The sequence below is a fragment of the Lepisosteus platostomus genome, chromosome 19, assembly GCF_059453375.1.
Source record: "Lepisosteus platostomus isolate fLepPlt1 chromosome 19, fLepPlt1.hap1, whole genome shotgun sequence".
Classification (NCBI taxonomy): Eukaryota; Metazoa; Chordata; class Actinopteri; order Semionotiformes; family Lepisosteidae; genus Lepisosteus; species Lepisosteus platostomus.
In genome coordinates this window covers 14,659,049-14,671,801 of record NC_142629.1, presented here as the reverse complement: position 1 = coordinate 14,671,801, position 12,753 = coordinate 14,659,049, and the positions used below count along the sequence as shown (strand labels likewise).

The 12,753-nt window shown below is 44.3% G+C and overlaps 1 protein-coding gene across 6 annotated transcripts in view; it reads right to left on the bottom strand.

Moving 5' to 3' along the window:
* dhrs7b (dehydrogenase/reductase (SDR family) member 7B) overlaps positions 1–12,753 on the bottom strand; it is a 27,823-nt gene extending 15,070 nt beyond the window's left edge. The window contains exons 1-7 of one of the 6 annotated variants that reach the window (XM_088612822.1): positions 12,559–12,753; positions 7,901–7,956; positions 6,794–6,969; positions 5,345–5,460; positions 3,424–3,634; positions 2,859–2,951; positions 1,141–1,293 (exon numbers count right to left, since the gene is read on the bottom strand). In XM_088612822.1, coding sequence (XP_088468948.1) covers positions 1,141–1,293; positions 2,859–2,951; positions 3,424–3,634; positions 5,345–5,460; positions 6,794–6,944 — 724 coding nt within the window. In that variant the 5' untranslated portion in view covers positions 6,945–6,969; positions 7,901–7,956; positions 12,559–12,753. The other 5 variants (XM_088612823.1, XM_088612821.1, XM_088612820.1 and 2 more) reach the window with 5 other exon arrangements.

Here is a 12,753-nt window from a genome sequence, read left to right as displayed (position 1 = left end):
TTCCATTAGCTGAATGCCATAGTAATTTTAAAACTAGCATTGTTTTATAATTTACAAAAAGCAATGTGGTTTTATAGGATCCACAGCTTCTTTGGGCAGGGACTATTGTCTGCTTAGTAACAGTCTTGCTGAAGTTTTATTTATGGACTGCTTAGATTTAAAATTACTGGCTGGACCACAAATTCCAGTCTGGTGCAATTTTGTCCAGCTAAGCTTGAGCAAGATAACAGGAATTTGAGCTATGGCTGCAATTCTGCTTAAGTAAATAAAAACATGGAAGTCTGCTTGTGCCAAAAGGACTCCGTCCTACGCACTAGCCAAGTAAAACTGCCCCACCACACGCAATTTTTCATCAGACCTGTGCAGGAAAACAGATATGAAAGGCATGGACAAATAACTGGAAGAGTTTTTTTTGTTCCCTAGTGCAAAATTTCCTCCTTTTACTTAAACTGGCTGTTTAGAAAGGTGTTGACCTAAGTGTCGAAAAGAGAACGACAACATATTTTTTTTGCGTGTTTACAGCTGGCTGATTACTGGCAGGATGGCGGTCAGCCCCAATATATACAGTATACCCCCTGGGGCGTGGTTGGGCAGCTGGAATACGTCTCCAGTCAGGCACTGTGGAGCCTGTGTAACACAGGAGCAGCAGACCATGATAATTAACTAGGAAAACAACAACCGCCTGTACCAATTCACTATGTACATCTGTAGGAAAACGACTTGTAAAACAAAGAGGAATATTTGCAGATATCCAAAGGGATATCGTCCTGTAAGCATCACTGGTCGATTGCCAGTATCAGTGGTAAATCACTTTTAAAAAAAGTAATGCACTGTAGTTACAAGTTCCATATGTAAGGGCTTGTAACTATGTAACTCCTATTTTGTAAATTAAAGGTTGAAATCATTTGAAAAGATGCACTGCTTTGCACTGAGATGTAGGACTTAACTATAGCCATACTACATAGATCATACATTTTAAAAACACCCCCCCACAACTTGTTAATTTGAAATTGTAAACCCTTGTACAAGTCACTTGTAACTGTAACGGATTTTGTTTTAAAAGCCACTGACCCCCCCAATGCTGACAATTGCTAACAAACGTACAGCGCTTCATGTTTGTAGCTGAAATGCGACGCTCACCTCCGTATGCGGACCCGTCTCCGGTGACGGCGTTGAGCGAGAGGTTGGTTTTAATGTAGCCGGGGCTGAAGACGGACACTTCGATCCCGTACTGCTCCACCTCGGCTCGCAGGCAGTCGAAGAAGGCCTGGGTGGCGTGCTTGGAGGCGGCGTCTGGCAGAGGACGAACGCGAGAGGTTAGCACACAGTGGCTCGGACACAGCTAATGGGGACCCCCTTCCACCACCACACTAGGTGCAGCCCCACCTGGATGATGTGATGGCAGCCACAGTGCGCCAGTACTCTCCCCACACATCAGAGAGCAGAGTGATGAAGCCAGTTCAGAGATGGGGATTATTAGGAGGCCATGATTGGTAAAGGCCAAGAGGAAATTTGGCCAGGACGCCGGGGAAACACCCCTACTCTTTTCAAGAAACACCCTGGGATTTTAAATGACCAGAGAGAGTCAGGACCTCGGTTTTACCCCTCACCCAAACGACAGTGTCTTTTTTACAGTATAGTGTCCCCGTCACTATACTGGGGCATTGGGACCCACACAGACCGCAGGGTGAGCGCCCCCTACTGGCCCCACTAACACCTCTTCCAGCAGCAGCCTTAACTTTCCCAGGAGGTCTCCCATCCAGGTACTGACCAGGCTCACACCTACTAAGCTTCAGTGGGCTGCCAGCTGGGAGTTGCAGGGTGATATGGCTTCTGGCTTGAGCACTGGAGGAGAAAAGCTACACACACCTACCAGGAGGACAGGCATTCCTTTGCACAAATGCATAGCGTGCATCACTATACATTTTTCAAACTTCTTAATACAATGTGTTCCACGTACATTTTCATACACCCACACATAAAGGCAGGGGTGAAGGCCTGTTTGTCCTTCCTCTCAGTCATCACATTTTAAACTCCATTTCATTCCACTCCTCTCCTTAACACTGCTGATCCAAACTCAACCGCAAAGCCCAGCCGTTCACATTCTGAAACACGATTTTCCAAACAACGCCAACGCTCATAGCACACACTGCCTCCCGGTGGCACGCAACTGAACGAACAATTCTATCTGCATCTTAACCAGAGAAACTGTTACAACCAGCAACCACAGAAAGGAGGTGCTCAGGATTCTTTTTGGATGAAAACGTTCAGCATGTTGCCTTCTCCTCACTGAACACCAAGTCACGAGTCACATTATCTCAAGTACTGCAGCCACTTAAAATGTCATTCCCTATGACGGGCATGTTACCAGGGATAGATCACAGATAAGGCCTCCGTGAAAGTTACACTCTTAATCATCCCCACCAGAAGACACAATTTGCCTGGCCATGAGAGATAACCTTGGCACCCCCCAATTCCGTAACTGGAAAAAAAAATATCCATCCCAATTCTTTCACTCATTATTCAATTTGCTCCTTTAACTGACAGAGAAAAGCAAAAGTCTTAGTTTGCGTAGCGGACAGCAATTTTTACAGCTGTGCACTTTGGGCGGATTCGATGACCTTAACCCAGAGAGAGTTTTTTTCCCGTGTACTACTGCCTGGACTATCTTTTCTGGAAGGGATGGAGGATTTGAAGGGTTAGTAGTGTTCTGTGGATTCAGGCCTTTCCATGAATTAAAGCTTTTGTCGAACAGCACCACCAAAGGAAAAATCGATGTTGGCTTTTCTGTTAGTTACTTAGGTTCCAGAGTGCTGCTTCATGGCAAACGTGCACTGAAAGCAAGGCAGGGTACTTACAGGCAGACCTGAAGGGGATAGCGATCTTCCCTTGCACACTGCTGATCACCAGGATGTGTCCGCTCCGGTTCTGAACCATCGAGGGCAGAATGGCTGCAAAGACACTGTTTACAGAGAGGGTGGCAAGAGCAGGCTGCGTTCTCGAGCTCCACCTCTTCGGGAAGAGGCTTCACCCCGAGGCATCGTGCCACACCTGATTTCAGCAGGCAGGTCGGAGGAGAGGAGACAGAGGTGGCGCAGCCCACAGCAGGCCCATTCCAGAAACAGAAAATAAACTGTGCTGGGACAGATCCAAGTCCAGTCGCCTTTGATCTGACTTAGATCAAAGATGATCCTGACATTTACTGCTGTGTGATCAAAAACGGAATTCTATAACACGAATATTTTCGTTTCTACCTGTTTCATTTTATTCAGATTGTTGCCTGCATTTACATCTCTCTTCACCACAGGAGTTTATTATGTTTTTTTGAATGCAACTTGTTTAGAATCTGCCACCCCACCTGTCACTGCTGTCCAGTTTTAGGAGTTCAGACAATGTGGACGGGCAAATGAAAGATTCCATTACCTTTCGTAAGAGCGACTGATCCGAAGTAGTTGATGTCCATCACCTCCTTGTCCACGTCGATTGTGGTGTCCAGTATGGTGCCCCGGTAGCTGATACCCGCGTTGTTGATGAGAATGTCCACACGGCCGTGGCATTTTAAAATCTCTTCTGCGGCACTGGCCACTGTGCCCGTGTCCGAAAGGTCAAAGGTCACAGTGCTCGGTGGGTACGTCTGTGAAAGTCGAAGATTCTAATCAGTGAACATTTCCGCACACACGCACCCAATGTCCACTGAGCCTGAGCCGCTGGTTAGGCTGATGTGAACTTGGATCGTGTCCCAATTATTAGTAATGTGGCCCCATTACTCGTGAACCACAGCATCACGTTTTGTATTTTCAGATTTCTCCTTTAAAGGTTACGCCTTTAACATTTCAAATGCGGGTCATGCAATTAACCCTCTTTCCTCTGCACGTGGTGAAGAATTTTAACCCGCTCTTCCTAGATTTGGGTCTTTGATGTCAGTGCTGAGATTTTTATGACAAGCCCTAAGACAGCTTTGAAGGAGAAATATCCAACTTTTTTTTTCCCAGTTTCACAGATGTTCGGAATGCAGCCCTTACCCAAAGTCAGGATATTCTCTGGAATCAGAAATGTGAGCTGCTCAGTAACCTCGCAGGGGCTGCCTTGGGGAAAGCCGATCATGATGTGAAAATGCTGCCCCAAGACAAGTTCATTTAGAACAATTTTTTCAGTCTCAACAAACATCCAGCTCAAACACAGACACTATATATCCTACAGCTTGCTTGAGGAATCCAGCAGCAGTTGGACTTAAAGCCAGGAAATGAGAAAGACTGCGAAGAGGCTGGCAGAGTGCCGAGGTGAATACAGATTGTTCAGCAGAAAGAAAACAACATCAGATAAAGCCCAGTCAGCTTTCCTGGGGTCTAGGCCCTCTGACACCACTGAGTCGAGTACAGCCTGGTGGTGATGGCGTGTGATAGGACATTCTGAAGCACGACTGACTCGCACAAAACATTTCTGTTCCAGGTTCTCTGACTGGAACAAATCACGCAACACAGAATAAAACGACTGGCTCCGCACAAGGTTACTATCATTTGTGGTATAAAGGGGTTCCACAGGTTCTGAAATCAAGCACTGGGCTTGTGGTTTAGTAAAGCACACTGAAGAATCAGTGAACCCAGATGACCTTGTGCTAGAGGGATATTTGCCCCTCAAAGCAATATAAAAGATCTATATCTTTTCAGAGGAAAATACACCTTTCCATATACAGTTTTGTTGCCTGGTGTGCCTAATCAGGAAAGACTGAAATTATAGCCGACCTGCTGCTAAGGGTCGTAAAAAGTCACACCGGGTAAACATTAGTTAATTAATAATGGGCTAAGTGGGCTCAAGATCCATTCTGACGGGGGTGTGATTATTTATATATGGTATATAAGGGCATCACGGTGTTAGCTGGTGGCTGGGTTTAGTATAGCAGCCTATGGCTATATGGTGTATGACTGCCAGTTTGATGAGTTAATACTCCTCTACAGCACTCCTCAAGTCCTTGTGAGTTCGTAATGTGATCAGACCCTGTAAGGCATTTAACATGGGCTGGAGCCTGTCGGCTCTACTGTAGCTACAATTATTCCTAAATGCTGGAATGAGATAAAGATGCTCTTTATTAGCATATCAGGTTTGATCTAATGTGTGTAACATCCTTAAAAATAAGGATATAAGCTAATTTTATGTAATATTATTATCTTATTAATTAGGATAATTGGATCAAATTTACAATGAGATAAATACAGTAGCTTGTCTGCCATGCTCTTGCAGTGCTCTGTAAGCAATGAGGGATCTTGAAGCTAAATCTCCTGGACTGAAAACGAACTGTACAGGTGTCCCCCCGGGAGAGGACAAAGAGCCATGCCATGTCACTCACCTTTCTGCCGCTATCCGAGACTCCAGCCAGCTCTTTGGAGAGCTCCTGTAGTCGTGCCTTGTCTCGGCCACAGAGCACCAGGCGGGCACCAGCAGCATGGAACACCCTGGCACATTCTGGTGGGGGCGACAAACAGGAGCTTTACCCAGGACAGGGTCACAGGAGAGCTGGAGCCTACCCCAGCAAGACAAGGCGAGATACACCCTGGACGGGACACCACTCCATCTCAAGGCACACAAATAAAATATGAGGAAGAATTCTGGCATTTACCTTTTTGTAGGTGTACAGGATAGTAACCATTTGTCTTTGCTAACATGCCTTTTTTAACTTGGCAGCAGTGTGAAAGAAAAACTTGCAGGCACATTATTTGATCTTTAGATCTTCTTTTGAAACTATACCCATCTTGTGTTAAGATAACCGATAATCCTAACACAAAAGAAGCAGCCATTGAGTTTTATGGGGAGTGGAGAGGAGCAAGTGGAGCCAATGAGTCAGTTAGATCTGACCAGTAAATGTGCTGGACGTGCTACTAGAGCACTTTTTATTGACGTACAGCTTACCTCAGGATGCTGCGATCATGCGTTTTAAGATTCGGGCCGTGGTGAAATGAATACGATTGGTTTCTTTTCAAACAAAATCAAACTGTCATTACAGTAGTAGAAAGCAATGGAGACTGGATAAAATGTTGCTATATTTATATATTGTAACCCCTGATTGTGTCTAAGACGTTTAAGATTGTGACAGTATTGTTTATGCTTCACGTGTAAATCGTTAAAGCTACAAACAACCTTGGAAAATTCACCTCCAGTTACACAAAATACGTCTTCTCTTCTTCTTGACCTGAATCTTATCCCAGTCATGATGGAGTTGACATTCCAGCTGGTATACAAGCTACAAGTAGCCTCACTCGAGCTCCTCATGAAACGGACTACCTAGGACAGCCATCCAACCTATCAGCCTGTCTCTGGAGGGTGGGAGCAAGAGACAAATGTCTGTTCCTGATGATCAATCCCTAGCCAGCGAGAAGTGATCAAACCTTCCTCCACACTCGCGCAGACAGATCTGATGTTCTGTTAAATCCGAACATCATTTTGCATCTGCCACAACCCTTTTTTAAATATTCTAATATAACAACGGCAACAGACTACCCAGACATACGTGACTGATTACCAGCGAATGGACACCGTCAAGAAGTGTTCCCAAATGTCTACCTATCACCCCAGCCCGGGCCAATCAATCCTCTAACTCTGTGATGAGGTTTGCTCTCAAAAATCAAAGTTTGTTGGGTGCCCTGATTACCTGTCATGGGACTGTTTTGCTCTTTTTTTGTGATCAATTTTCTACAAAGCAGTTTGCTTCTGTGCTAGAACAGGGTAGTCCCAGGGTCCATCAATGGGATGACAAGGGGGGGTCTCCCTGCTGAAAGAGGCACAGAATCCCTGGTCTCACCTTTCCCCAGTCCGGAGCTGGCGCCCGTGATGACCACCACCGCGTCTTGGATATAGGCCTTCTGGCGCATCCTCTGCAGCAGCTGGTACAGTGCCACCAGCCCCAGGCTGCCCAGCAGTAACAGGAAAGTGTTCCCAGACACGAGCGCCATCAGTCCTTCTCCGGATGGACTCCTCCTGTGGACAGAGGAGACAGACAATCAGGGTCATGGCATGACTGCCTCAGAGACACACAAGGACATGTGTGGTCCAGGGCCAAGGCTGGCCCAGTATGGAGGCATTTTACCACAAAGCCAAGCACAGACTTGACAGTCTTACTGCAGGAAGGACAGGCAGCCTAACGATTTCTAGCAGTACTGAGACAGAACTGACAGCATCAGAGCAAAGCAACTCTGAATGAAGGTGTCAGACCACAATCCACTTCACTGACCAGAATGTCACTTCGTACTGTTATGCTGACAACTGCTGTTTTATCTACAGTCACAAGTATTCCCCTTGGACTTTTTCACATTTTACCATGTTACTTTATAGAATCATAACGTATTTATTTGCGATTTTTTTATCCGAACAAAACATGCATCCAGGACAAATAAACCTAGCTCTGGGAGGTCCCACAGCTGTACAGTTCCTATACCATGAAGACAAATGATCTGGGATAGGGTTATAGAAAAGCCCCAATCGGGGGAGGTGTAGAAGAAAATGTCCAAGGCATTACACATCCTCCAAAGCACAGCAAAGTCCATCGTAAAGAAATGTAGAAAGACACAGGCACAACTGCGAAGCTGTGGAGAACAAGGAGTCTCCAGGCAAGAGGTGCACTAATCAGGGAGGGCCCCAAGTCTTAAGGAATTACAGTCTGCATTGGCCGCGATGGGAGAAACATGCATATGAAAATTGCCTGGGCGCTTTTTAAATTTGGGATTCATGGGAGAGTGACAAAAACCGTGCATCAGATCTCGACTGTACTTTGCCAGAAGGCACGTGGGAGACTCCGAGACCAGGCTGAAGGAGAGCCTATGGTCTGAAGAGACCAGAACTGGCCTTTTTGGCCTCAGCGGTACGTTTGGCGCAAGTGTAACAGTGAACATCGTCAGAACATCATCCCTACTGTGAAGCACGGTGGAGGCAGTATCCTGCTAGGGGGGAGCTTCACTGCATCAGGGCCTGGAAGACAGGTAAAGACAGAAGGAAAGATGGATGCAGTAAAGTACAGAGAAATCCTGGAGGAAAACCAGCTGGGATCTGCAAGAGATTCATCTTCCAGTAGGGCAAGCCAAACCTTTCCAGCGTACAGCCAAACCCTTTTTTTTTAAACTTTTTTGGGGGTTTAAAACGAAAAAAGTCAATGTTCTGGAGTGAGCCAGTCAAAGCCCAGACCTCAATCCAATCAAGAATCTGTGGCGTATATTTGCTCATACCCTGAGGGAGTATGAGCAAATATTTATAACGAATTCAGGAGGATCTGTAGAATTTTGCATTCACTTTGATACTACACTGTAGAGTGTTTTCTGTCCACAAAGGGCAAAAACTCCCAGTGAAATACATCATGTTGTAACACGATAAAATTTTTAAAAAAAGGCCAAAGGGAGTGAATACTTTTGATAGTCACTGTAATGCACGTTAGGGAACACAAGGCCGGTACAATCGCAGTCCTGCAAAGAGTTAAAAGTGGGGAACACTGGAGAAAGACTAGATGCTTAGTGATCCTTCCTAATTGTAACAACTGACAACACAGTTCACTATGAGTCTAGCATCTAGTAATGTAACTTTTGAGCTCTTTCTCTGGATACATGTAGGTTTCGCCCCTGGTCCTGGCCATATTCCCAATGATCCAGGCCAGCGCAGCCCAGTTTGGCACACTGAGGAGCAGAATTCCCCTGACAGCTGTTGTTCACCATGTGAGCTGGTAGCACGTCCACACGGAGTTAAATTACACTTCACGCCCGCGCTACCGGTGAGAACACAATCGACTTTACTGGTTAAACGCTGCTGGGGACCTTGACACTGACTTTCCTCTGGGTAATATACAAGACTGGAGACTTTTTTTAGTTATGGGAGTTGTTTTGGGTTTTTTTTTTGCAAGTCAACTATAGCATTTAAACCAGTGTATTCTAAAACAACGTACTGATACTTTCATTCAGGTTTCTATGTTGAGTAACCTCTGGAACAAGTTTTTTTCCCAAAATACCCGGTTTGGAGTTACACTTAATATCCACGTCAATAAAACAGGAGGCAGAATTTTCACAGAGCAGGTATTTAAACTCCCCTCCACCTTTAACAAAAAAAATAACGAAAGCTTTTACTTCCTGGGATTTAAGAAAACAGGAAGACAAACCCAGCCCTTTCATATAACCTGTTTTGTTTTGTTCTGGAAACGTCTCATAAAACATCGTCTTTAAACTTTGAGAAACCCAAAACGTGTGTGCTGTCTGCCAAACTGTCTGCTGGATCTGTCTCTAAATTGGTATGGAGTGGTCCAGGACATATGAAACTCTCCCTCACAGAGCAGCTTGGTACAACTGACCTCCTGGGAAGAAAAGTATTCCAGGTTTCTGGGCTGTAAACCCACTGATCCCTAAAGGTTCTGATCCAGCTTTTCTGCATTAAGTCCCTAGTTCCCCGTCCCTCACAATATAAAGCAAGGAACTGCTCTTTTCTGTCGGGTATACAGATCAAACAATCAAAAGGCTGAGCTGTCTACTTCAAAAGCAACCAAAATTACCCGAACTGTGAAAATAAGTTAAAAGACCGAGCAAGCTCTAGCTGAGCCAGGGAAAGATTTCTACCTGCAGATTTTACCCTCATCCACCTAAAAATCCCTGTCCTCACCTCGTCAAGCCCCTCGGGAGACTGGGTTCCCCTGGTGGGACGGCCTCTCTGTCAGGCAGAGACCCGGACTGCAGGGAATGATGGCACCAGCCCAGGGACTCTGCGGCTGCTTTATGACGTCAGCGTAATCGCTAAAATAAGTCTCAGCGCTCCAATGAGTGGAGAGCAGGTATTTTAAGGTCAAACGCTGGGACAACAAACACAGTCATTCAGAAGGAGTCCAGTATGTTAAATGACAGCTTTTTTTCTCCCCTCTATACAGGTCTTAGCAACTTCCTAGACAGGACGTCCTGTATTCCTCTGGTACCTGGATGAAACTTTACCAACCACATGCCCTTTATGGGCAACAACCCCCCCCTCTGGTCACCAATATAAACTGCCCTCCGACTAAAAGCAACTAGATGAAGGCAAGACAGTATTTCCTGAAACGAAATACCCTGCAGCCCGTAAATGGCTACAGACCCCCCGACCAGAGAAAACTGGTTATTGTTTCGGAGATTTATAAAATGGAAAAATGAACCTTTAGGCTAAGACTCCAGTAGGAGGTTTTTGAGAGATACTGGGAGAGGTGGATTATCGATATAACCTACTGATAACGATTTTATGTTTCTGGAAGTTTTTTTTTTTCCGCCACAGCTCTATACCCTCTGTAAAAATGCAAAAGAATGATAAAGAACAGAATTTATACGCATTGACATTTGCCATACTTGGGGTTTTTGAGATGACCGGCAACTGTTTTTTTTTGTGTGGTTACCTTTGCCTAGTAAAAAAAACCCAATGAAAAACAGAAGTAAAAAAACGACATACACTGCAGTTAAATGACTCGCCCAGATAACATGACAATGGCCATAGTTAAGACCTACAACCGAGTATTGTGTGGGTTTTTTTTAACAGGATCACATGCCAGGTTAAATGAGAAGCACAGACCTGGCCATCCTCTGACTTCTTTTCCTCAGATGTTTTGCACAGTTTCCACTAATTACACAGCTTTCCAGGCTGATTAAACTGCCTTTGTCCCCTCTCTCCGGTCTTACACAGTCCCAGCACCGCACAACCACCTGATCTGTGTCACAGGACTGGCAGTCTTCGGAACATCCGATGCTGCAAAGCTGTGATCTGAGAAAAGGCTGGTAGTGTTCTTCTGAGCCATCCTAGCAGAAAGAGCTTCTAAAAACACTTTCTTTCGGCAAAATGAGAGGGAGAGGAGTGTATCAGTGTTTCACTAGCTGAGACACAACGAGATGATGAGCTGGTGCCTCGTTATACACCGATAGTTATTTTTTTGCAAATGTTGGTAGAAAGGTACCAACGCAACACTGCGTGAAGGTACTTTGTCTAGTTTTAGTTCGCTAGATACTCTATATCTTCAAAGTTTTTCATGGAACATTGATTAGAAATATCTAAGGTAGCCGTGTCAGTACAATTGTATTTAACTCATCGTTTTAATAGGGCAAGGTATCACGCAAACAACACGCAAACCCAAAATTCCTTGTAGCAGTAATAGTACTAAAGTACTAATATGTACTAATGTACTAATACAATAGCAGGTATAAGATATAAAGACCTTGACCAACCAACCTTTGACTTCAAAGCTTTGAATTACGATAGGTACAATAACAATAACAGCAACGACAACAACATAAACAATAGTCACAACTGTGAATTACAGTAGGTACAATAACAATAACAATAATAATAATGATAACAACGGTGAATTACGATAGGTACAATACCAATAATAACAGCGACAACAAGAGCAACAATAATAATAATAATAGTTGTGAATTACGGTAGGTGCAATAATAATAACAACGACAACAACAATAATAATAATTGTAACTGTGAATTACGGTAGGTGCAATAACAATAATAGCAACAGCTATAATAATAATAATAATAATAAAATAATAATAATAATGTTATTGTACCTACCGTAATTCAGTTACTGTTGTTATTGTTGTTGTTGTTATCATTGTTATTGTTCCTGCCGGAATGCACAGTTGTCACAATTATTATTATTGTTGTCGATGTTATTGTTATTGCACCTACCGTAATTCATAGCTACCGTATTATTATTATTATTGTTGCTCTGTTGTCGTTGTTATTATTGGTTTGTACCCATCGTAATTCACCGTTGTTATCATTATTATTGTTGCTTTTATTGTTATTGTTAATGCACCTACCGTAATTCACAGCTATTATTATTATTATTGTCGTCGGTTATTACTGGTGTTGTACCTATCGCAATTCACAGATGTTATTAATTATGATGATGATGATGATGATGCTGATGTATTACAGGCACAATCCGACGGCTCCAGTTTTAAAAGGGACAAGCGCGACCCGGACCCTGAGCCCCAGCGTGTGGAGACCATTGCTCCACTTCCACATCCTTCCCAGGGCGGCTCGGTATTTCTTCATGAAAACAAACCCGTAACCGCCGCCACTGTTGCTTGCCCTTAAACTTTAAGTTAAAGAGCTAAACCCACATATATATATAAATGGAGAAGCTAAGCCGGTTGTTGTGCAAGTGGATTTATCGAGCGGCAGTTGTGCTTTGCGGTAAGAGGAAATTGGGAAAGAAACGATAAGGGGGGAAAAAATAAAAGAAATAAAAGCTGTTCTGCATTCCAAGCCTGCTGCGTGTAAACGCACTTGTAGAAATACTGAGCTTTAGTCGTGTATATATCGTCGGTATGAACGCATGTATGCCGCTATTTCGCTTTCTGGTTTTAAATATTAAATATTATCCAGCTGCACATGTGGTCCTGGCTGTTACTCCAATGAGAAACTGGGAAGCGCTTCTCGCACCTGCCCGTCTCCCTACAGAGTGAGGGATTGAACCGATTGATCGCGTTAATCTACTACACAAACCCTTGTAAACGATTCTGTCTCATTACGCGGCTTCCATGTGCGTTTCAAGTTGTCTAAACCTACCAGAAAGAGAGAGCGCGTCTCCGCCGGCCTCGGACCCGGAAGTGAAAGCAGTCGAGAGACGATGTGACTGTAGCCGGGGAGGAAAATCTTGCGCAAATGTGCTTTTATTTGAACTGTACGAGGAGTAGCGTGAAGCTACCTACATTCTGTTTTATTTCGAAAGGTGCTGCCCAGCTAGCGTCGCTAAACGTAGCT